General features: G+C 38.8%; 3 protein-coding genes and 1 long non-coding RNA gene across 5 annotated transcripts in view; 3 read left to right on the top strand and 1 right to left on the bottom strand.

Annotated features, from left to right (window-relative positions):
- Positions 1-5,463, top strand: part of LOC137170437 (C-X-C motif chemokine 3-like) — a 30,259-nt gene extending 24,796 nt beyond the window's left edge. For both annotated transcript variants that reach the window (XM_067573870.1, XM_067573861.1), the window contains one exon: positions 5,127-5,463. In XM_067573870.1, the coding sequence (XP_067429971.1) occupies positions 5,127-5,220 (94 nt within the window). In that variant the 3' untranslated portion in view covers positions 5,221-5,463. The remainder of the gene's footprint in view (positions 1-5,126) is intronic.
- Positions 5,464-9,290: 3,827 nt separating this feature from the next.
- On the top strand, positions 9,291-10,782 carry LOC137170498 (uncharacterized). The gene is made up of 4 exons (XR_010924617.1): positions 9,291-9,447; positions 10,008-10,134; positions 10,230-10,307; positions 10,446-10,782. It is a non-coding gene; the product is annotated as an uncharacterized lncRNA (long non-coding RNA).
- A 4,213-nt stretch (positions 10,783-14,995) lies between these two features.
- Positions 14,996-16,524, top strand: LOC137170489 (C-X-C motif chemokine 10-like). Its single transcript, XM_067573917.1, has 4 exons — positions 14,996-15,193; positions 15,750-15,876; positions 15,972-16,049; positions 16,188-16,524. The coding sequence occupies exons 1-4, from the start codon at positions 15,139-15,141 to the stop codon at positions 16,279-16,281; spliced, it is 354 nt and encodes a 117-aa protein (XP_067430018.1). The 5' UTR covers positions 14,996-15,138; the 3' UTR covers positions 16,282-16,524.
- A 4,234-nt stretch (positions 16,525-20,758) lies between these two features.
- Positions 20,759-23,573, bottom strand: paxx (PAXX non-homologous end joining factor). The gene is made up of 7 exons (XM_067573957.1): positions 23,390-23,573; positions 22,505-22,565; positions 22,370-22,419; positions 21,977-22,155; positions 21,810-21,860; positions 21,217-21,310; positions 20,759-21,123 (listed from the first exon to the last, which is right to left on the bottom strand). The coding sequence occupies exons 1-7, from the start codon at positions 23,488-23,490 to the stop codon at positions 21,075-21,077; spliced, it is 585 nt and encodes a 194-aa protein (XP_067430058.1). The 5' UTR covers positions 23,491-23,573; the 3' UTR covers positions 20,759-21,074.
- Between the last annotated feature and the right edge of the window lie 313 nt (positions 23,574-23,886).

Consider the following 23,886-nt stretch of genomic DNA (forward strand, 5'->3'; position numbering starts at 1 on the left):
TTAAAATGAAATTGGAAATTTATTGTAAGACTATCTCAGGTGAGAAAAACCACTACCTCAGCAGTCAGTCAGGATTAATGCATTTACATGCAAGCAGGGCCAAAGACAGCACATTTTCCAACAGCCTGTGTGTCTGTTAGAGGCTGTGACATCAGTATCACATTGTGCAATGCACAGACACAGAGACTCATACAGTCAGTCCACACATTTGGACAATGACCCTACATCCTGTTGAGCAATGCTACTGTGATTCGCGGAATTTCTCTTAACTGACAGGAAAGAGGGAAGAGCCAGAAAAGTGAAACTGTAAATCTTAACCCTACTTAGCACTTGTGCCTCAAGGTTCTATTTTGGGTCCTATTCTCTTTGCTTTATATATGCCCCCCTTAGTTCAGGTTATCAGAAAATTTAGTGATATTTCCTATCATTGTTGCACTGACAATATTCAGCTCTGACTCTTTTAAGCCAGATAACCCCGATAAACTGTCTGTGCTGCACAACTGTCTGACTGCCAAGAAAGACTGGATGTCAAACAACTTCTTACCACTTAATAGTGACAAGACAGAGGTTCTCATCATTGCCTCTGACAGTATAGCTCCCAAGGCTGCTAAGAGTATTGGGTTCCTTTCATCAGCTGTTCGGTCTAACTTAAGAAAGCTGGTGTTATATTTGATCAGGCTATGCAGTTCGATTGGCATAATAAATCACTGACCTGCACCTGTTTTTTCCATCTACGAATATCGCAAAACTCAAGTCCGTCATTGTTACGGACTAGTCAAGTCTAGGGGATTCAGTATTAAGAACCGATACTAGTCCTAACCTGGAGGGTGTAGAAAAGGAGAAAAACGTGGAAGGACACAGAGGAAGACGGACTGGTTTCCAATATTAGAGAGACAGTCTGGAGGTGGGTTACCTTATCGAGGTTCCAAGCCGGCTAGCATTTTAAGTCCCTCCGACTCGGCCTCGCCAGCGCTGGGCGTTGCTCTCGTGAGCCGCGAGCTCCTTCTGGCGGTTCAGTTCAGTTTTTGGTGGTTGGGGGATGGGTCCCTGAAGAACAGAGCTGGTTTTACACAAGGGTCCGGTCACAGGAAAGGTGTGAAGCTGTAATGTCTCAAAAATGCTTCTGAAAGGACGTCTCTGGTCTTTAACTCAACTCATAGCACTTATTCAATTGTCGTGCTTTCCCAGCTGAGCCTCATCACTTCACTACGTTACTCCAGTGGCTGCGCGCGTACCTCACCGTGACGTCCTTTTTATCAACACGCAGCTTAACCACACCCCCTTGTTATCTTCTCAATGAAAACCAGTCCAGTGTTTAGGAAAGGGAAAGGAAGAAAGAGGAACTATAAACCCCGCCCCCTTACACTCCTAACAGTCATATCACAACCAGAACTCGAAATGATTATTCACACTTTCATATCACCCCGACTGGACTATTGTTATTCGATCTTCACTTGTCTTTGCAAATGATCTCTGAACCGTTTACAAATGGTCCAAAATGCTGCTGCAAGGCTGTTAACCAGATTCAGCAGGATGACTTACATTACACCCATTTTTAAGTTCTTTACATTGGCTGCCTATCCATTTCAGGATTCATTTTAAGGTTCTTGTTATCATGTATAGAGCCCTGCATGGACACCCTGCATGGCACCTAAGTACATCAGTGATCTTATCCATTCCTATATCGCCAGTAGGTCACTTAGGTCTTCAGACCAGGACCTACTGGCTGTCCATCACTCTTGGCTAAAAACTAAAGGTGATCGTGCCTTTGCAATTGTGGCTCCAACACTATGGAACTCTCTTCCTTTACACATACCATCGGTATTCCTTATAGATGCTTTTAAAAAATATGAACACCCATCTTTTTAAATTGGCTTTTTTGTCATCTTGAGTTGTGTGTGATGTGAAGTGATGTATTTACAGCCAACTAACTAGGCTGATTGGCTACAGCTATATTTTTGGCTCTCGGCTAACACAGGAGTCCATTTTGATTAGAAGTCAGTCAGCCGATGTAGAGATGCGTTTGTCTGTCTATATGTCTTCTTGTTAATCAGTTAAACAGGAACCAGTTTGCACAGAAGATGCAAACTGGTGTCTAAAAGTGACTTGTTCCTCATTAAGTTTTTTTAAAAGAAGTTGCTGTTCTGTATTAACTACAGACAATGTTTCAGGATCAAAATGCTCCATAAATTTAGTGTCACTATGCAGGATTCAATCAAAAGGATTGAAAACATATCATTTGAAGCAGTTGTCATCCTGTAATCACAGTTATTATCAACAACCAAACCAAGAGCTGCATTCATTCATTTCATATTCACTGATAGGTTTGCATCTCCAGTGGAAACACTTTTTAAAGTGCAATAAACAGTTGGATTTGAGAGGATGTTGTGACAGTGATAACAAAGACAGCCGTAGTCTATCATGGGCATGGAAGTGCTCATGAGTAGACCAGCATACTGAGATACACGTTAGAATTACTAGGTATGATACTGTATGTGTGTATGTGTGTATATGAGCGTGTGTGTGTGTATTGTGTCTATTGTTCAGAAGTCAGAGGTGTAGCATTGTTCTGTCTAGGCCTCAGAGCAGGTTTCTGGGATGGTGGGTTAACAATGAGTATCTCTTACCACAGGTAGGCAATCTCCCCCTTCTCCCTGGCAGCCCTCATGGCTGGAAGAAGTTCTTTTCACTTCTGTAAAACACCTTCAGGAAAGTCTGTATTTTTCAGGGCTTTGCTGAGGACTTCCAGTTTGTCCTTATAAGGCAGAAACTTGACAACGATGGGCCTGGCAGAGGATGGAAAAAGCTTCCCAGTCCTGTGGACCAATGCCAACTCAATTTTGTGTCTATCTGTAGCTTCTCCGACAGCAGCTTCTTCACTTTGTCCTCAGAATGAGATCATTTTTCACTGACTGATTCATTAATGCCATCAATGATAATATTGTGTCGTCTAGGCTGACCTTCTATATAATCAGTTTTATCATTGAGTGAGATGAGACTTTTGCAGACTGTTTCCACATCATGCTTAGTATCTTTGTAGATATCACTCCACGTCTTGCAGTGGTTTTTAAAGTCATGAGATTCCTTTTGAGTGAACTCCAGACTGACCCTGAGGTCACTTCTCTCAGCAGCTCCCCAACTCTGTTGTTTGAGCAGTCAACAAAATTTCAACACAGGATTTGAAGTTCTCCTGTTGTTCTTGACAAGTTTTATAGAAGTCCTTTTGCTGCTCAAGTAATTCACACACCTGAGCCATGGAGTCTCCTCTGGATCGTGGCTGGAACTTCCTTGAGGTGGAATGGCAATATTAACATCAGGTCCAGTGAACCACTAAACCCAGAATAAGGCCTACAAGGCCAAAGGCCTGGATGATCCAAGTCTAACAAAATTACATGTCCAGAGCTGGATTTCTGGCCCAGATACACGATAAAGTTGGTGAAACCTCTGTTTGACTCTGTTTGTATAAGTAAACCAAAGACAAATAAAGGATTCAAGAGATATTAGATAGATAGAGTCCAGTTAATCTCACAGGAGTCACAGAGGAACACAGCAGCCCGACATCCTGTTGATCAATGCCACTGTGATTTGAGGAATTTCCCTTAACTCTCACAGGAAATAGGAAACAGCCAGACAAATGAAACTGACAATATTGGCTCACTTGGCACTTTTTTGAGACTAAGAATACAAATATGTATATATTAAAAAAAACAGTATAAAAAAAACAAACAAATATAAAACAATATAATCAACTGAATTAATTCCTTCAAAAGACGTCCCTTCTTCATGGATGCAATATTACTAAGGAGCCACTCTGTAGAGTGATTCTCTGAGCCAAAGCCTCTGGACAGGAAGTGTGAGTAATTCTGAGAAACAGGCTCCTTGTAGGAAAAAGGAAGGAGTAGAAAAACGGAAAGTCAAACTGTGAAGTGAAACCATCGGATGATGCTGCATTGCATCACTGTGTTGGTGTTACTTAGTATATAAAGGACAGAAATCCTTTGAGTTGAACCATCAGAGTCCAGACTGAAGGAAGACAGTGGAGTGTGAGCCAGCACCTGTCTACAGACACAACTATGAAGTCAGCTGTCATTGCCTTTCTCACCTGCCTGCTTGTCCTCTATGTACAAGGTTAGTGCTCCGTGATCGTCTCGTCCTTTGTGATGGAGCTTGTGTTTTAGAAATGTTACAGAATAAAACTTTAAAGCTGCAGTAATCAATAATGTTATGTCCTCATGGATCAAGTGACTATGTGTTATTGTAAAGGGGTCGCTGGTAGTGATGAACTGGATTCAGTTTTACTCTACATGCAGCACCAAACAGCAGAAACTAGCTGGTCAACATAGTGCAGCATTTATAAAGGAGAGTGAATGTTATGTGATGATATGTTACATGTTGTGTTTACAGGTTGTTCCATTGCCTCCATGTGGACTCAAAGAGACTAATTTTAACTATATCCTGTAGTTTAATCCATAAAAATACATCAGAGTTTAATAGTTGATTATATTTTGTAGTAATAATCTAAATGTGTAAAGTTGTCAGATAAATGTAGTAGAGTGAAAAGTACAATGTTTACCTCTGAAATATACTGAAGTAGAAATATAAAGTAGCATAAAAAGTGAATCTGAAGTCTGTTAAATGAATTAAAAGATGATCAGCAGCTAATAAGGTTGTGTCTTTTCTTCCTGCAGGACAATCAGAAACCGCTAATTCATGCAGGTGTTCAAACAGTTATGTCGGCCGGGTCAACACAAAGGTCATCAAGGGAATGCCAGTCATACACCACCCAAGTGTCTTCTGTCTAAAGACAGAAATTATGTAAGTTCATGAGCTGAATTAAACCACATTTATGGACATGTCATTCTTCTGCATTACTCAGCTTCTCTCTAACGCGCCTCTTTCGTCTCTCGCAGTATCAAAATAGCAGATCAGGAGAAGTGTGTGAATCCAGCGTCACCACTGGGAAAAATCATTCTGAAAAACATGAGCAAGTAAGATCAGCTTGACTTAACTAACTTAGGACAACAGAACAGTGTTCATGCTCAGAGTCTTCAAGATGAAATACTGCTGTGAATGTTTCTGATCTCTGTTGCTTTATACTAATAGTTCAATGTCATTTGTTGATTCAGGCAAAAGAAGAATGAAGCTGTGAGCATGACGACGACTACCAGTCAAACTAATACACAGAGTTCAACAAGTCACCACACAACATCCACCATGTAGAGTTGCTGCAGTACTTTTATACTTATTTTATACTTTTTATATTTCATTTTTACTATATTTATGAAATTTCATAATTAAATCTAATTTAAATGTAGTATTTTTTTATTTATACAGTTATATCACTCATGTCACTACAATAAGTGATCTTCTGTTTCTGTTTTCTTAACTTAAATTGTCATTGTGTTTATATAGTAAATAAGTCATTTGTATATATTTTGAATATTTTTTGGTACCAAAAATAAAACCCATGACTGTACTTTTAGTGTTCTGTGTTCTGTTACACAAACTGAACGTGTGCTTACCTTCACCTCTCAACAGAACGTGTTCACACTGAGGTTACAGATAACTAAGAGACAGTAGATACAGAACTATACATCACAATTATGAAATAACATACATTGAATTAAGTAGTAAACAAAAACGTGTTAAACAAACCAAAATATCTCCCATGTTTTAGATTCCTCATAGTAGCCATTGTTTGCCTTGATGGCAGCTTCGCACACTGTTGGTAATATCTGAACGAGCTTCATCGGGGTCAGACGTATAAAACTCTGTGTTGACTCATGACTAAATACAGAAATATGCATTCTGTTTTATACATCTAGGTCATTGAAAACCAGCTGTTTTCATATAAATTCACTGCCTGCTGCACCAGTCTGTACAGTTGTCAATGAAACAAACAGGAAAGAAGGAGAAATGCAGTTTCATATTTTGTGTTGCAACAGCAACATTCTCCAACAGCAGAACAGCTGTTATTACACACAGCTGTGCTGCTGTTTTAACCGTCCATATCAATAATTCATCACATGGACAGTAAACCATCATCAGCAGTGATACCTCAGAAATAAAATCAATGATTAGTTTGTAGCTCATATCTAAAACGACTTTACAAGGTGTGAAGATAAAAAGAATATTAACAGCAAAATAAATTGTGTAAGTTAAAAGCATGAATTAAAAAATCACACAAAAGTAATTAATCAATGTTACTTTAATAAATGCGCATTGATTGGCATTTTACAGATTGATATGTAAATGCAAAGTGTGTTGGTGTTTTCCTGACCTTGAAACTCGCTTTGTGGTATTTTGGTGCCCAGCGGAGAGCGCACGGAGCACAGGCGGGAGGTTCATTCTAATGAAGCAGTGTAAAGCCAGTTGTTGTATTTTGGTTCTAGATTTTGCACTGAACACAGACGTCTCAGAACCTCGTCTGTTTCTGACGCAATGTCAATCTGGTGCTGCTTTGGTGATTTTATCAACAGGATCAAACTAAATATTTGCTGAAATAACAGATTCATGCTTGAAATACAAATAAGTTACAGCACAGACAGTAAAGTTCAATGTAGTTAAAGCAGGAAAGTCAGTGAATCAGTCTGTGTTGATCTGTGAGTGAATGTGTGATTCTTACAGTATCTGCTGTCTGTATGAGAAGCTTCTTCAGCTCATTAAACCTCTGCAGCATCTGAAGGCAGCAGGACTGATACGTTGATAAATCTGCAGCCTCTGAGAAGTAACGAACCAGAGCGCAGCGCCGTTACACAGCCGTTCACTGTTTACCTTCACCAGGCTGGTTGGTTATAGCTCCATATTCTTCTTTTTTATGAAGCAGACGTCCAGTTAGCAGCTCAGCAGCCTCTTTTATAACTTTCTTTTTAGTAAAAGTAGCATTTCATGTTTTATTTTTGAAACACATTATAGTGCAAACGCTGTTGTGTTACTTTAATTACTAAACTAGGCCTATGTGACTGTTTACAAGCTGAGATACAGTAGAATTGTCTGTCCAGTGCGATCATATAAACAGTTTCACCAAATGATTTTTTTTTCTCTTGTGGTCATAGTAACTAACTTATCAAATAAACTACTCCATCTGTCTTTGGCTGTAGATTTGAGCAGTTTCAGAACTACTGGGGAAAACTGACCAGAGCAAAAACACTTTGAAGAAGTGGATGAAGTCTACAAATTCATGCACTTCGGCTTGTTTTGTGGCAGCTCAGGAGCTGCTTCTGATCTCCTTTGAGGTATATTGTTCATCCACACAGGTTGGAGTTTTGCATAACATATCTTAAAACTATCTTAATGACCTGTAAGGCAGATTTACAATTTAAAAATACTCCTGACCTTTATGACAGTGTTGAGCATATCACTATAATATCCGCAAAATATTAAATTGATGCAAGATGCAAACTGGTGTCTAAAAGTGACTTGTTCCTCATTTAGTTTTTTTTAAAAGAAGTTGCTGTTCTGTATTAACTACAGACAATGTTTCAGGATCAAAATGCTCCATAAATTTAGTGTCACTATGCAGGATTCAATCAAAAGGATTGAAAACATATCATTTGAAGCAGTTGTCATCCTGTAATCACAGTTATTATCAACAACCAAACCAAGAGCTGCATTCATTCATTTCATATTCACTGATAGGTTTGCATCTCCAGTGGAAACACTTTTTAAAGTGCAATAAACAGTTGGATTTGAGAGGATGTTGTGACAGTGATAACAAAGACAGCCGTAGTCTATCATGGGCATGGAAGTGCTCATGAGTAGACCAGCATACTGAGATACACGTTAGAATTACTAGGTATGATACTGTATGTGTGTATGTGAGCGTGTGTGTGTGTATTGTGTCTATTGTTCAGAAGTCAGAGGTGTAGTATTGTTCTGTCTAGGCCTCAGAGCAGGTTTCTGGGATGGTGGGTTAACAATGAGTATCTCTTACCACAGGTAGGCAATCTCCCCCTTCTCCCTGGCAGCCCTCATGGCTGGAAGAAGTTCTTTTCACTTCTGTAAAACACCTTCAGGAAAGTCTGTGTTTTTCAGGGCTTTGCTGAGGACTTCCAGTTTGTCCTTATAAGGCAGAAACTTGACAACGATGGGCCTGGCGGAGGATGGAAAAAGCTTCCCAGTCCTGTGGGCCCATACCAACTCAATTTTGTGTCTATCTGTAGCTTCTCCGACAGCAGCTTCTTCACTTTGTCCTCAGAATGAGATCATTTTTCACTGACTGATTCATTAATGCCATCAATGGTAATATTGTGTCGTCTAGGCTGACCCTCTATATAATCAGTTTTATCATTGAGTGAGATGAGACTTTTGCAGACTGTTTCCACATCATGCTTAGTATCTTTGTAGATATCACTCCACGTCTTGCAGTGGTTTTTAAAGTCATGAGATTCCTTTTGAGTGAACTCCAGACTGACCCTGAGGTCACTTCTCTCAGCAGCTCCCCAACTCTGTTGTTTGAGCAGTCAACAAAATTTCAACACAGGATTTGAAGTTTTTCTCCTGTTGTTCTTGACAAGTTTTATAGAAGTCCTTTTGCTGCTCAAGTAATTCACACACCTGAGCCGTGGAGATAGTCTCCTCTGGATCGTTGCTGGAACTTCCTTTAGGTGGAATGGCAATATTAACATCAGGTCCAGTGAACCACTAAACCCAGAATAAGGCCTACAAGGCCAAAGGCCTGGATGATCCAAGTCTAACAAAATTACATGTCCAGAGCTGGATTTCTGGCCCAGATACACGATAAAGTTGGTGAAACCTCTGTTTGACTCTGTTTGTATAAGTAAACCAAAGACAAATTAAGGATTCAAGAGATATTAGATAGATAGAGTCCAGTTAATCCCACAGGAGTCACAGAGGAACACAGCAGCCCGACATCCTGTTGATCAATGCCACTGTCAATGCCATATTTGGGGAATTTCCCTTAACTCTCACAGGAAAGAGGAAACAGCCAGACAAATGAAACTGACAATATTGGCTCACTTGGCACTTTTTCGAGACTAAGAATACAAATATATATATATTAAAAAAACAGTATAAAAAAAACAAACAAATATAAAACAATATAATCAATTGAATGAATTCCCTCAAAGACCTCCCTTCTTCATGGATGCAATATTACTAAGGAGCCACTCTGTAGAGTGATTCTCTGAGCCAAAGCCTCTGGACAAGAAGTGTGAGTAATTCTGAGAAACAGGCTCCTTGTAGGAAAAAGGAAGAAGTGGAAAAACTCAAAGTCAAACTGTGAAGTGAAACCATCGGATGATGCTGCATTGCGTCACTGTGTTGGTGTTACTTAGTATATAAAGGACAGAAATCCCTTGAGTTGAACCATCAGAGTCCAGACTGAAGGAAGACAGTGGAGTGTGAGCCAGCACCTGTCTACAGACACAACTATGAAGTCAGCTGTCATTGCCTTTCTCACCTGCCTGTTTGTCCTCTATGTACAAGGTTAGTGCTCCGTGATCGTCTCGTCCTTTGTGATGGAGCTTGTGTTTTAGAAATGCTATGGAATAGAACTTCAAAGCTGCAGTAATCAATAATGTAATTTCCATATGGATCAAGTGATTATGTGTTATGGTAAAGGGGTCGCTGGTAGTGATGAACTGGACTCAGTTTTACTCTACATGCAGCACCAAACAGCAGAAACTAGCTGGTGAACATAGTGCAGCATTTATAAAGGAGAGTGAATGTTATGTGATGATATGTTACATGTTGTGTTTACAGGTTGTTCCATTGCCTCCATGTGGACTCAAAGAGACTAATTTTAACTATATCCTGTAGTTTAATCCATAAAAATACATCAGAGTTTAATAGTTGATTATATTTTGTAGTAATAATCTAAATGTGTAAAGTTGTCAGATAAATGTAGTAGAGTGAAAAGTACAATGTTTACCTCTGAAATATACTGAAGTAGAAATATAAAGTAGCATAAAAAGTGAATCTGAAGTCTGTTAAATGAATTAAAAGATGATCAGCAGCTAATAAGGTTGTGTCTTTTCTTCCTGCAGGACAATCAGAAACCGCTAATTCATGCAGGTGTTCAAACAGTTATGTCGGCCGGGTCAACACAAAGGTCATCAAGGGAATGCCAGTCATACACCACCCAAGTGTCTTCTGTCTAAAGACAGAAATTATGTAAGTTCATGAGCTGAATTAAACCACATTTATGGACATGTCATTCTTCTGCATTACTCAGCTTCTCTCTAACGCGCCTCTTTCTTCTCTCGCAGTATCAAAATAGCAGATAAGAAGAAGTGTGTGAATCCAGCGTCACCACTGGGAAAAATCATTCTGAAAAACATGAGCAAGTAAGATCAGCTTGACTTAACTAACTTAGGACAACAGAACAGTGTTCATGCTCAGAGTCTTCAAGATGAAATACTGCTGTGAATGTTTCTGATCTCTGTTGCTTTATACTAATAGTTCAATGTCATTTGTTGATTCAGGCAAAAGAAGAATGAAGCTGTGAGCATGACGACGACTACCAGTCAAACTAATACACAGAGTTCAACGAGTCACCACACAACATCCACCATGTAGAGCTGCTGCAGTACTTTTATACTTATTTTATACTTTTTATATTTCATTTTTACTATATTTATGAAATTTCGTAACTAAATCTAATTTAAATGTAGTAATTTTTTATTTATACAGTTATATCACTCATGTCACTACAATAAGTGATCTTCTGTTTCTGTTTTCTTAACTTAAATTGTCATTGTGTTTATATAGTAAATAAGTCATTTGTATATATTTTGAATATTTTTTGGTACCAAAAATAAAACCCATGACTGTACTTTTAGTGTTCTGTGTTCTGTTACACAAACTGAACGTGTGCTTACCTTCACCTCTCAACAGAATGTGTTCACACTGAGGTTACAGATAACTAAGAGACAGTAGATACAGAACTATACATCACAATTATGAAATAACATACATTGAATTAAGTAGTAAACAAAAATGTGTTAAACAAACCAAAATATCTCCAATGTTTTAGATTCCTCATAGTAGCCATTGTTTGCCTTGATGGCAGCTTCGCACACTGTTGGTAATATCTGAACGAGCTTCATCAGCGGTCAGACGTATAAAACTCTGTGTTGACTCATGACTAAATACAGAAATATGCATTCTGTTTTATACATCTAGGTCATTGAAAACCAGCTGTTTTCATATAAATTCACTGCCTGCTGCACCAGTCTGTACAGTTGTCAATGAAACAAACAGGAAAGAAGGAGAAATGCAGTTTCATATTTTGTGTTGCAACAGCAACATTCTCCAACAGCAGAACAGCTGTTATTACACACAGCTGTGCTGCTGTTTTAACCGTCCATATCAATAATTCATCACATGGACGGTAAACCATCATCAGCAGTGATACCTCAGAAATAAAATCAATGATTAGTTTGTAGCTCATATCTAAAACGACTTTACAAGGTGTGAAGATAAAAAGAATATTAACAGCAAAATAAATTGTGTAAGTTAAAAGCATGAATTAAAAAATCACACAAAAGTAATTAATCAATGTTACTTTAATAAATGCGCATTGATTGGCATTTTACAGATTGATATGTAAATGCAAAGTGTGTTGGTGTTTTCCTGACCTTGAAACTCGCTTTGTGGTATTTTGGTGCCCAGCGGAGAGCGCACGGAGCACAGGCGGGAGGTTCATTCTAATGAAGCAGTGTAAAGCCAGTTGTTGTATTTTGGTTCTAGATTTTGCACTGAACACAGACGTCTCAGAACCTCGTCTGTTTCTGACGCAATGTCAATCTGCTGCTGCTTTGGTGATTTTATCAACAGGATCAAACTAAATATTTGCTGAAATAACAGATTCATGCTTGAAATACAAATAAGTTACAGCACAGACAGTAAAGTTCAATGTAGTTAAAGCAGGAAAGTCAGTGAATCAGTCTGTGTTGATCTGTGAGTGAATGTGTGATTCTTACAGTATCTGCTGTCTGTATGAGAAGCTTCTTCAGCTCATTAAACCTCTGCAGCATCTGAAGGCAGCAGGACTGATACGTTGATAAATCTGCAGCCTCTGAGAAGTAACGAACCAGAGCGCAGCGCCGTTACACAGCCGTTCACTGTTTACCTTCACCAGGCTGGTTGGTTATAGCTCCATATTCTTCTTTTTTATGAAGCAGACGTCCAGTTAGCAGCTCAGCAGCCTCTTTTATAACTTTCTTTTTAGTAAAAGTAGCATCTCATGTTTTATTTTTGAAACACATTATAGTGCAAACGCTGTTGTGTTACTTTAATTACTAAACTAGGCCTATGTGACTGTTTACAAGCTGAGATACAGTAGAATTGTCTGTCCAGTGCGATCATATAAACAGTTTCACCAAATGATTTTTTTTTCTATTGTGGTCATAGTAACTAACTAATTAAATAAACTACTCCATCTGTCTTTGGATGTAGATTTGAGCAGTTTCAGAACTGCTGGGTAAAACTGACCAGAGCAAAAACACTTTGAAGAGGTGGATGAAGTCTACAAATTCATGCACTTCGGCTTGTTTTGTGGCAGCTCAGGAGCTGCTTCTGATCTCCTTTGAGGTATATTGTTCATCCACACAGGTTGGAGTTTTGCATAACATATCTTAAAACTATCTTAATGACCTGTAAGGCAGATTTACAATTTAAAAATACTCCTGACCTTTATGACAGTGCTGAGCATATCACTATAATATCCGCAAAATATTAAATTCTTCAAAAAAAAACTTTAAAAAAATCATTGTACATATGGCAGAATAGACACAAGAACTCCTAAAAATGTGTGTTACCTAAAGTAAAGCATTTAGTCAGTCTGTAATGGCGTACAGGTTGTCCATAACATAGCTGGCAAACTAACTAGCAAAAATATGTTTCTCCTTAAAATATCAAAAAAGTTGTTAATGTTAAATGAATGAATATTTTTAACTTAAACCACTGATTGTTTACTTAAACTAGGCTGATTGGCTACAGCTATATTTTTGGCTCTCGGCTAACACAGGAGTCCATTTTGATTAGAAGTCAGTCAGCCGATGTAGAGATGCGTTTGTCTGTCTATATATCTTCTTGTTAATCAGTTAAACAGGAACTAGTTTGCACAGAAGATGCAAACTGGTCTCTAAAAGTGACTTGTTCCTCATTAAGTTTTTTTAAAAGAAGTTGCTGTTCTGTATTAACTACAGACAATGTTTCAGGATCAAAATGCTCCATAAATTTAGTGTCACTATGCAGGATTCAATCAAAAGGATTGAAAACATATCATTTGAAGCAGTTGTCATCCTGTAATCACAGTTATTATCAACAACCAAACCAAGAGCTGCATTCATTCATTTCATATTCACTGATAGGTTTGCATCTCCAGTGGAAACACTTTTTAAAGTGCAATAAACAGTTGGATTTGAGAGGATGTTGTGACAGTGATAACAAAGACAGTCGTAGTCTATCATGGGCATGGAAGTGCTCATGAGTAGACCAGCATACTGAGATACACGTTAGAATTACTAGGTATGATACTGTATGTGTGTATGTGTGTATGTGAGCATGTGTGTGTGTATTGTGTCTATCGTTCAGAAGTCAGAGGTGTAGTATTGTTCTGTCTAGGCCTCAGAGCAGGTTTCTGGGATGGTGGGTTAACAATGAGTATCTCTTACCACAGGTAGGCAATCTCCCCCTTCTCCCTGGCAGCCCTCATGGCTGGAAGAAGTTCTTTTCACTTCTGTAAAACACCTTCAGGAAAGTCTGTGTTTTTCAGGGCTTTGCTGAGGACTTCCAGTTTGTCCTTATAAGGCAGAAACTTGACAACGATGGGCCTGGCGGAGGATGGAAAAAGCTTCCCAGTCCTGTGGGCCCATACCAACTCAATTTTGTGTCTATCTGTAGCTTCTCCGACAGCAGCTTCTTCACTTTGTCCTCAGAATGAGATCATTTTTCATTGACTGATTCATTAATGCCATTAATGATAATATTGTGTCGTCTAGGCTGACCTTCTATATAATTAGTTTTATCATTGAGTGAGACTTTTGCAGACTGTTTCCACATCATGCTTAGTATCTTTGTAGATATCACTCCACGTCTTGCAGTGGTTTTTAAAGTCATGAGATTCCTTTTGAGTGAACTCCAGACTGACCCTGAGGTCACTTCTCTCAGCAGCTCCCCAACTCTGTTGTTTGAGCAGTCAACAAAATTTCAACACAGGATTTGAAGTTTTTCTCCTGTTGTTCTTGACAAGTTTTATAGAGGTCCTTTTGCTGCTCAAGTAATTCACACACCTGAGCCGTGGAGATAGTCTCCTCTGGATCGTTGCTGGAACTTCCTTTAGGTGGAATGGCAATATTAACAACAGGTCCAGTGAACCACTAAACCCAGAATAAGGCCTACAAGGCCAAAGGCCTGGATGATCCAAGTCTAACAAAATGTCCAGAGCTGGATTTCTGGCCCAGATACACGATAAAGTTGGTGAAACCTCTGTTTGACTCTGTTTGTATAAGTAAACCAAAGACAAATAAAGGATTCAAGAGATATTAGATAGATAGACACCAGTTAATCCCACAGGAGTCACAGAGGAACACAGCAGCCCTACATCCTGTTGATCAATGCCACTGTGATTTGGGGAATTTCCCTTAACTCTCACAGGAAAGAGGAAACAGCCAGACAAATGAAACTGAAAATATTGGCTCACTTGGCACTTTTTCGAGACTAAGAATACATATATATATATATATATATATATATATATATATATATATATATATATATATATATATATATATATATATATATATTAAAAAACAGTATAAAGAAACCAAATATAAAACAATATAATCAACTGAATTAATTCCCTCAAAGACCTCCCTTCTTCATGGATGCAATATTACTAAGGAGCCACTCTGTAGAGTGATTCTCTGAGCCAAAGCCTCTTGACAAGAAGTGTGAGTAATTCTGAGAAACAGGCTCCTCGAAGGAAAAAGGAGGGAGTAGAAAAACTGAAAGTCAAACTGTGAAGTGAAACCATTGGGTCATGCTGCATTGCATCACTGTGTTGGTGTTACTTAGTATATAAAGGACAGAAATCCTTTGAGTTGAACCATCAGAGTCCAGACTGAAGGAAGACAGTGGAGTGTGAGCCAGCACCTGTCTACAGACACAACTATGAAGTCAGCTGTCATTGCCTTTCTCACCTGCCTGCTTGTCCTCTATGTACAAGGTTAGTGCTCCGTGATCGTCTCGTCCTTTGTGATGGAGCTTGTGTTTTAGAAATACTACGGAATAGAACTTCAAAGCTGCAGTAATCAATAATGTTATTTCCCATATGGATCAAGTGACTATGTGTTATTGTAAAGGGGTCGCTGGTAGTGATGAACTGGACTCAGTTTTACTCTACATGCAGCACCAAACATCAGAAAGTAGCTGGTCAACATAGTGCAGCATTTATAAAGGAGAGTGAATGTTATGTGATGATATGTTACATGTTGTGTTTACAGGTTGTTCCATTGCCTCCATGTGGACTCAAAGAGACTAATTTTAACTATATCCCCCAATTTAATCCATAAAAATAAAGTTTAATAGTTGATTATATTTTGTAGCAATAATCTAAATGTGTAAAGTTGTCAGATAAATGTAGTAGAGTGAAAAGTACAATGTTTACCTCCGAAATATACTGAAGTAGAAATATAAAGTAGCATAAAAAGTGAATCTGAAGTCTGTTAAATGAATTAAAAGATGATCAGCAGCTAATAAGGTTGTGTCTTTTCTTCCTGCAGGACAATCAGAAACCGCTAATTCATGCAAGTGTTTAAACGGTTATGTCGGCCGGGTCAACACAAAGCTCATCAAGGGAATGCCAGTCATACACCAATCAAGTGTCTTCTGTCTAAAGACAGAAATTATGTAAGTTCATGAGCTGAATTAAACCACATTTATGGACATGTCATTCTTCTGCATTACTCAGCTTCTCTCTAACGCGCCTCTTTCTTCTCTCGCAGTGTCACAATAGCAGATCAGAAGAAGTGTGTGAATCCAGCGTCACCACTGGGAAAAATCATTCTGAAAAACATGAGCAAGTAAGATCAGCTTGACTTCACTAACTTAGGACAACAGAACAGTGTTCATGCTCAGAGTCTTCAAGATGAAATACTGCTGTGAATGTTTCTGATCTCTGTTGCTTTATACTAATAGTTCAATGTCATTTGTATATTCAGGCAAAAGAAGAATAAAGCTGTGAGCATGACGACGACTACCAGTCAAACTAATACACAGAGTTCAACGAGTCACCACACAACATCCACCATGTAGAGCTGCTGCAGTACTTTTATACTTATTTTATACTTTTTATATTTCATTTTTACTATATTTATGAAATTTCATAACTAAATCTAATTTAAATGTAGTATTTTTTTATTTATAAAGTTATATCACTCATGTCACTACAATAAGTGATCTTCTGTTTCTGTTTTCTTAACTTAAATTGTCATTGTGTTTATATAGTAAATAAGTCATTTGTATATATTTTGAATATTTTTTGGTACCAAAAATAAAACCCATGACTGTACTTTTAGTGTTCTGTGTTCTGTTACACAAACTGAACGTGTGCTTACCTTCACCTCTCAACAGAATGTGTTCACACTGAGGTTACAGATAACTAAGAGACAGTAGATACAGAACTATACATCACAATTATGAAATAACATACATTGAATTAAGTAGTAAACAAAAACGTGTTAAACAAACCAAAATATCTCCCATGTTTTAGATTCCTCATAGTAGCCATTGTTTGCCTTGATGGCAGCTTCGCACACTGTTGGTAATATCTGAACGAGCTTCATCGGGGTCAGACGTATAAAACTCTGTGTTGACTCATGACTAAATACAGAAATATGCAGACGCATTATAAGGCTGTGCTGCACATGGTTCTGTTTTATACATCTAGGTCATTGAGTAACTGGGCTCATTTCCCACAGTTAGACGCCGTGAACCAGCTGTTTTCATATAAATTCACTGCCAGCTGCACCAGTCTGTACAGTTGTCAATGAAACAAACAGGAAAGAAGGAGAAATGCAGTTTCATATTTTGTGTTGCAACAGCAACATTCTCCAACAGCAGAACAGCTGTTATTACACACAGCTGTGCTGCTGTTTTAACCGTCCATATCAATAATTCATCACATGGACAGTAAACCATCATCAGCAGTGATACCTCAGAAATAAAATCAATGATTAGTTTGTAGCTCATATCTAAAACGACTTTACAAGGTGTGAAGATAAAAAGAATATTAACAGCAAAATAAATTGTGTAAGTTAAAAGCATGAATTAAAAAATCACACAAAAGTAATTAATCAATGTTACTTTAATAAATGCGCATTGATTGGCATTTTACAGATTGATATGTAAATGCAAAGTGTGTTGGTGTTTTCCTGACCTTGAAACTCGCTTTGTGGTATTTTGGTGCCCAGCGGAGAGCGCACGGAGCACAGGCGGGAGGTTCATTCTAATGAAGCAGTGTAAAGCCAGTTGTTGTATTTTGGTTCTAGATTTTGCACTGAACACAGACTGTTGTGTTACTTTAATTACTAAACTAGGCCTATGTGACTGTTTACAAGCTGAGATACAGTAGAATTGTCTTTCCAGTGCGATCATATAAACAGTTTCACCAAATGATTTTTTTTTTCTATTGTGGTCATAGTAACTAACTAATTAAATAAACTACTCCATCTGTCTTTGGCTGTAGATTTGAGCAGTTTCACAACTGCTGGGGAAAACTGACCAGAGCAAAAACACTTTGAAGAGGTGGATGAAGTCTACAAATTCATGCACTTCGGCTTGTTTTGTGGCAGCTCAGGAGCTGCTTCTGATCTCCTTTGAGGTATATTGTTCATCCACACAGGTTGGAGTTTTGCATAACATATCTTAAAACTATCTTAATGACCTGTAAGGCAGATTTATAAATTAAAAATACTCCTGACCTTAATGACAGTGCTGAGCATATCACTATAATATCCACAAAATATTAAATTCTTCAAAAAAAAACTTAAAAAAAATCATTGTACATATGGCAGAATAGACACAAGAACTCCTAAAAATGTGTGTTACCTAAAGTAAAGCATTTAGTCAGTCTGTAATGGCGTACAGGTTGTCCATAGCATAGCTGGCAAACTAACTAGCAAAAATATGTTTTCCCTTAAAATATCAAAAAAGTTGTTAATGTTAAATGAATGAATATTTTAACTTAAACCACTGATTGTTTTATTGAGAAACCACAATACATTTGTACCTTTTTGTTTATGTGAAATATGTCCCCCTAATTAGATATTCACTCATAAGTGTAATGTAACTATAAGTGGTGTACTCATCATTTTAGGGATCAAACAGATTTTGCGGCTCCAGGTGGGTTTTATTTGGTGGGAAATTGGCTCAAATGGCTCTTTGTACGCTGGAGGTTGCTGACCCCTGGTCTAGACATTTGTTTGTTGAGCTGTCGTCATTACACTTAACTGTGATTGGCTCAGCTGATCTATATTTACCTTCATCAAACCCTTTTGCACTTTGTGCTGCTCCACAGACATGAACCAAAACAGCAGCTCTGCGGAGAGACCCCCACACTGTCTGTGCACCTCAGAACTACCGAGTCAGTTCATTAGAGTTACCAGCCTTAGAAATCACCAATTAACAGCACCTCAGATTAGAGCCCACATCAATGCCTCCCAGAGCTCAAGTAGCAGACACATCTCAACATCAGCTGTTCAGAGGAGACTGCCTGAATCAGGCCTTCATAGAAACCACGACTGAGGGAGACCAATAAGAAGAAGAGAACTGCTTGGACCAAGAAACACAAGCAATGGACATCAGACCAGTGGAAATCTGTACTTTGGTCTGATGAGTCCAGAAGTGAGATGTTTGGTTCCAGCCACTGTGCCTTTGTGAGATGCGGAGGAGGTGACCAGATGGTATCTGCATGTGTGAAGCATGGAGGAGGGGGTGTGATGGTGTGGAGATTGTTGGAGACTTATGCAGAATTCATGGCACACTTAACCAGCATGCCTACCACAACATCCTGCAGTGACACACCATCCCATCTGGTTTGTGCTTATTGGGACCATCGTTTGTTTTTCACCAGGACAACGACCCAAAAACACCTCCAGGCTCTGTAAGGCTGGTTCACATCCATGTCTGACCAAGAAGCAGAGTGATGAGTGTTGCATCAGATGAGCTTGCCTCCACAATCACCCAACCTAAACCCAACTGAGATGGTTTGGGAAGAGCTGGACCGCAGTGAGTGAAGGAAAAGCAGCCAACAAGTGTTCAGTGTATGTGGAAACTCCTTCAAGACTGTTGAAAAGCATCATGAAGCTGGATGAGAGAATGAAAGAGTGCGCAAAGCTGTCAATTAAAGCAAAAGGTGTCTTCTTTAAGGAATCTAAAATATGAAAGATATTTTGGTTTGTTTAACACTTGATTACTACATGATTCCATATGTTTCATTTTATAGTTTTGATGTCTTCAGTGTTGTTCTACAATGTAGAAAATATTAAAAATAAAGAAAAATCCTTGAATGAGCAGGGGTGTCCAAATGTTTGACTGGTACTGTTGGATCAGACCAGCTGAACGTGGTGTAATCACATCTGCACTCTGTATGTTACATACTGTACGTGGTCAAAAGTATGTAGTAGGGGTGCATACAAATAACTTATTCGGCAAAGCACAAATAGTGGGGTTTTTTTTACGAACATTTGTTTCATACAAATATTTTAAAAATTATTTGTTTCCGGGAAGAAAAATAAACCATGTCAGATACCAGCGTGCAGGTCGGTTACATCATTATCTCAGTGTCTCTCCTCTGCTCCGCTGTGACGTCTATCAGCAGGTCTCAGTGAGGGGAGTCACATCCACCTGCTACATGACGCACATTTCCTAATTTGGACATCAGTCCTGGAGTTGAGGGTGTTCCCCAGAGATAAAGCTGAACTACTGACACACACAAAGTGCTCCCAAGGGAACACTTCATGAACACTTATTGTAACACTTTAATTTTCTAAAATTAAAAGTGTAATAAAAACAAAAACTGGATTTTTAAGCTTCTTTCTACTTTTAGGACTATATGAATACAAATATTTTGCTGCCTCAACAAATACAGATACAAATATAAATACTGGGCCCTGTGCACATCCATAGTATGGATACACCCAAATATTCCACCCATATATGATGGATGAACATGTCATTTAATGATCAGCCCAAAGTTACTACATGCAGTCACCAGAGAGGACCAGCCCACCATACTGGTCAGTGCTCTGATTATCCTGCGCTCTCTGCCAGTCCTGCATAGTGGTGGGGAGCTTCAGCATGTTGAGGTTGCAGGCAGGCATGTTTCCCGTGTGGCACCGATCAATAACATGTATTTCAAAGGCAGAAAACTATAGTACACCTTACAAATTAATATAGAATATACGTACTACTTTTAAAACAATTTCTCTCAGTACATTTCATACAAGTCTTTACTTTGGTAAAATGGTAAACAAGACCACAGGCTGGCTTTGGATCACACTCAGTGTTGCCAGATTGTTTGGGTTTATGTACAGTTGGGCTACTTTTTATTTAATTGTGCGAGTAAATGTGTTTTTAGCAGGTTATGATCATTCAGGCTACTTTTTGTACCATTCAGCCAGTTTCCACCATTGAAAAGTTTGTCTCTATTCCAATAATACCACCGTCGAGCGTGAAACCATCCAGATCAAGATCAAACAATTTGTTCCAAATATACTATTTATTTTATACACATTCAGAGCTCATTTGTTGCAGCTTATTCTTTATTTCATTTCCAGATGAGATTAAATTCAGCTTATTATAAAATGTAAACATCACTGGGGGGGAAGGGCACATGCATCGCTCTGACATATTTAAAATAATTTAAAATCATTGTTGAAGTTTTCACTGTGATTTATATCTCACGCCATAAAAACTATTATTATTATCAATTTTAAAAAGCTTCGCTTCACCTTCATACTGTAACTGTGTGTCAGAGGATTAACAGAGCATCATTGCTGGTTGAGCAGCAGCAGTGTGAGATCGTGTCTGTGTCGTGTGAAGAAGGATCAGTCATCATCTGCGTCATCGAAGGCCACGCCGGTCGCTTCACGCTTTCTGCAAAAAAAAAAAAAGAACATCTGTTGGTTTTCATTCAGAGCTCAGAATGATGTGAGTACTGAAAGAGGTTTATCAGAGACTTTATTGTACTTTTTCATTCCTGGGTTGATGAGTGAAGCTCCTGGAAGTCGTTTCTTTACCATCACTGATGGAGCGTAGTTCTGCTGCTGTCGGGGCTCAAACTCTGGGGGAAAAAAAAAAAAGTCATCTCTGTAAGCCGGTGAACCGAACCGCCGACAAGCCCGTCAACACTTCACTTCTGTTATTCCATACTTCTGCAGGTAATAAAATATCACTCTGTCTTTCTTTGAATTGATTTTATAACAATATTTTTGTATTGAAACCTCCAACTTCTGCTCCCATATTTACATCACGCTTACATGCATACTGCTGCATTTATAAACATTTATGTCAATCTAGAAAATATCACATTATGACTCATCATGGTTATCATGCATCTAACAAAAGGGGCTGGAAAGACTGTTTAACCTGCTATATTATTAATGCAGTGACACTACTTAAAGCTACAATATGCAAGTTCTGGAAATGAAGCTGCTGTCAGCATCAGACTCCACAGTAATCCTAATGATTACACAAACCCATGTACTGATTTTAACTGTTATGATCTGTTCGTTCTCTCTGACTCTCTCCTGGAAGTAGTGTGACTGAGCCTTGTACTCTACCTGCCGGCCGCCTTTGGTGATCTTTCACCGGACTGACAGACGGGGATCCACCTGCAGGGAATGACAAAACAGTGGCAGTGAGATTTAAGCCTGCATAAGCTCCTATAAATTCACATCCTGTATTCAGTGTGAAAATGCAACGAGTCACAGGAACAAAGTACATTTACCGTCAGGCTGAGCGAGGCTGTCAGCCATCCTGAACAGCAGCTCCTTGAGCTCCTCTGTCGCCTGCGGACCGTCCAGCTTGGACAGGGTCACACTCAGGTCAGCGGGACTGGAGCCCACTCGGAGCTCTGCACTGCTGTCATGCACCACGACAGACACATCCCCGCTACCACACGCCGACCTGCCGGAGACACAGAAGGATATTTAACCTCAATTACCAGAGGATGGTCATGCGCACACACACACACACACACACACACACACACACACACACACACACACACACACGTGGGAGCTTCTGCTGACTGTGCAGCTTCAATCACACCACTGAATTTTAAAAAAGAAAAAACATGTTACACAGAGTGGTTTTAGAGGAGGACAGATTATAATCTAACCTGAGTTTTAGGGTGTAATCCTCTGTAGATTTCAAGGCAAACTTCTGTTTCTAAACAAACATGCAAAGTTACAACCAAAGCCGGAGAACCTTCACTGATGAGTGAAAATCACGGAGGACTGCAGGTGAAACTTACAAACTGTTTCAGAGTGTCCTCGGTGTACTCTGCGCTCCAGACGTCGGCAGCATCTGTCAAACTACAGCAGATGAACAAAGACGTGATGATTAAAACAGTTCAACGTACATGAAATCACACTTCATCATCTGTCCTGTCAGTATGTGTCCAACGGCTGAACACGTTTAAACATGTGCGATGTATTCAAATACAACTCCAAAATAACTACAAGTGTAATACGGTCTAAAAGCAAACGTTAGGAAAAGCTTTTAGATTTTGCTTTTAGATGTTTTATTACAGACCAAAACATTCATACATGCTGTCATTGTGTTACTTATGGAAGGATTTATAATAAAAATAAATTATTCCCCTTTTTGCTGGGGCTCCCAGGAACCCCCTCAAGGTCCCCTGGGGGTCCCCGGACCCCAATTTGAGAACCACTGCCCTACTGCATCCTCTCTAAATGAGTGAATTGTAGCCCAGACTCCATTTAAATAATAGGAAATATTAACTTTCCCAGCTTACAGGGAAATGTACATTTCTGTAAAAATACAACTGATGAGCGCATTATTTACTTTTGGAGTTGCTCTTCAATTCGGCATAAAGTTTAAACACTAAGCAACTTATTTTAGGTCAAATATCAGCTTCTATATTCATACTGTCAGTGAAAGTCATGGTGCTTTCATGAGCGCGAAGTCCGACCCGAAATTTCTGCGTTTTGTGGGATTATTAACGCTGCTTGGTGGATTATCTGTAGTGTGCATCTGGTTTTATGTTCTAAAGCGCAGAACATACAAGACAAAAGCAAGTTTCTCGATAAGAAACCGGAACAATAAACTGTCGTGTTTTAAATGGAGGCTGGTTTAGCGCTCAGTGGGTCTTTAATGTGCGTTCTTTCTTTCTCACCAAATGTTGAATGCGCCGTTTTTTCTGCGTGTGTAGCAGATGAATTTAGATCTGCTCTTTTTATCCAGCACAATGCAATAAGACGTCTTGTTCACATCCATGTCGACGGTTCACACACCGAAGCACAACAAAGTACAACAAAGCCAAAACTAACTGACTTCCGCTTTCTTCTTCTTCTTCTTCTTCTTCTTCTTCTTCTTTTCTTTGAGTTTTAATGGCGGTTGGTAAACCAGTTTATATGCGCATTACCGCCACCTGCTGGAATAAAGTGTGGAACAGCAGATTAGCAGAAAAAAACTACATTTACTCTATTATTCCTGTTACTCTTGAGTAATTAATTAGAAGATTGTGTACTTTCATGATGTCTTTCCTAGCAGATGTAATATTGTGTTTTCCATCATTTAGTACTGATATTAATTCCCTTCTTTCTTCATCATACAATCTATCAGAACATGTTTGACAGTTTCTGGTTTATTACAGTCTGTACATAGTCCAGA

This window comes from Thunnus thynnus, chromosome 2, assembly GCF_963924715.1.
Source record: "Thunnus thynnus chromosome 2, fThuThy2.1, whole genome shotgun sequence".
In the NCBI taxonomy this organism is placed as follows: domain Eukaryota; kingdom Metazoa; phylum Chordata; class Actinopteri; order Scombriformes; family Scombridae; genus Thunnus; species Thunnus thynnus.

Excerpts from the sequence above, each read along its gene's own strand:
- LOC137170489 (XM_067573917.1), top strand. The coding sequence starts at position 15,139 with ATGAAGTCAGCTGTCATTGCCTTTCTCACCTGCCTGCTTGTCCTCTAT. Across the intron at positions 15,194-15,749 it reads GCTTGTCCTCTATGTACAAG|GACAATCAGAAACCGCTAAT; the intron begins GTTAGTGCTCCG and ends TTCTTCCTGCAG. Across the intron at positions 16,050-16,187 it reads ATTCTGAAAAACATGAGCAA|GCAAAAGAAGAATAAAGCTG; the intron begins GTAAGATCAGCT and ends TTGTATATTCAG.
- paxx (XM_067573957.1), bottom strand. The coding sequence starts at position 23,490 with ATGGATGTGAACAAGACGTCTTATTGCATTGTGCTGGATAAAAAGAGC. Across the intron at positions 21,861-21,976 it reads CAGCCTCGCTCAGCCTGACG|GTGGATCCCCGTCTGTCAGT; the intron begins GTAAATGTACTT and ends CATTCCCTGCAG. Across the intron at positions 21,311-21,809 it reads TCACCAAAGGCGGCCGGCAG|AGTTTGAGCCCCGACAGCAG; the intron begins GTAGAGTACAAG and ends TTTTTCCCCCAG.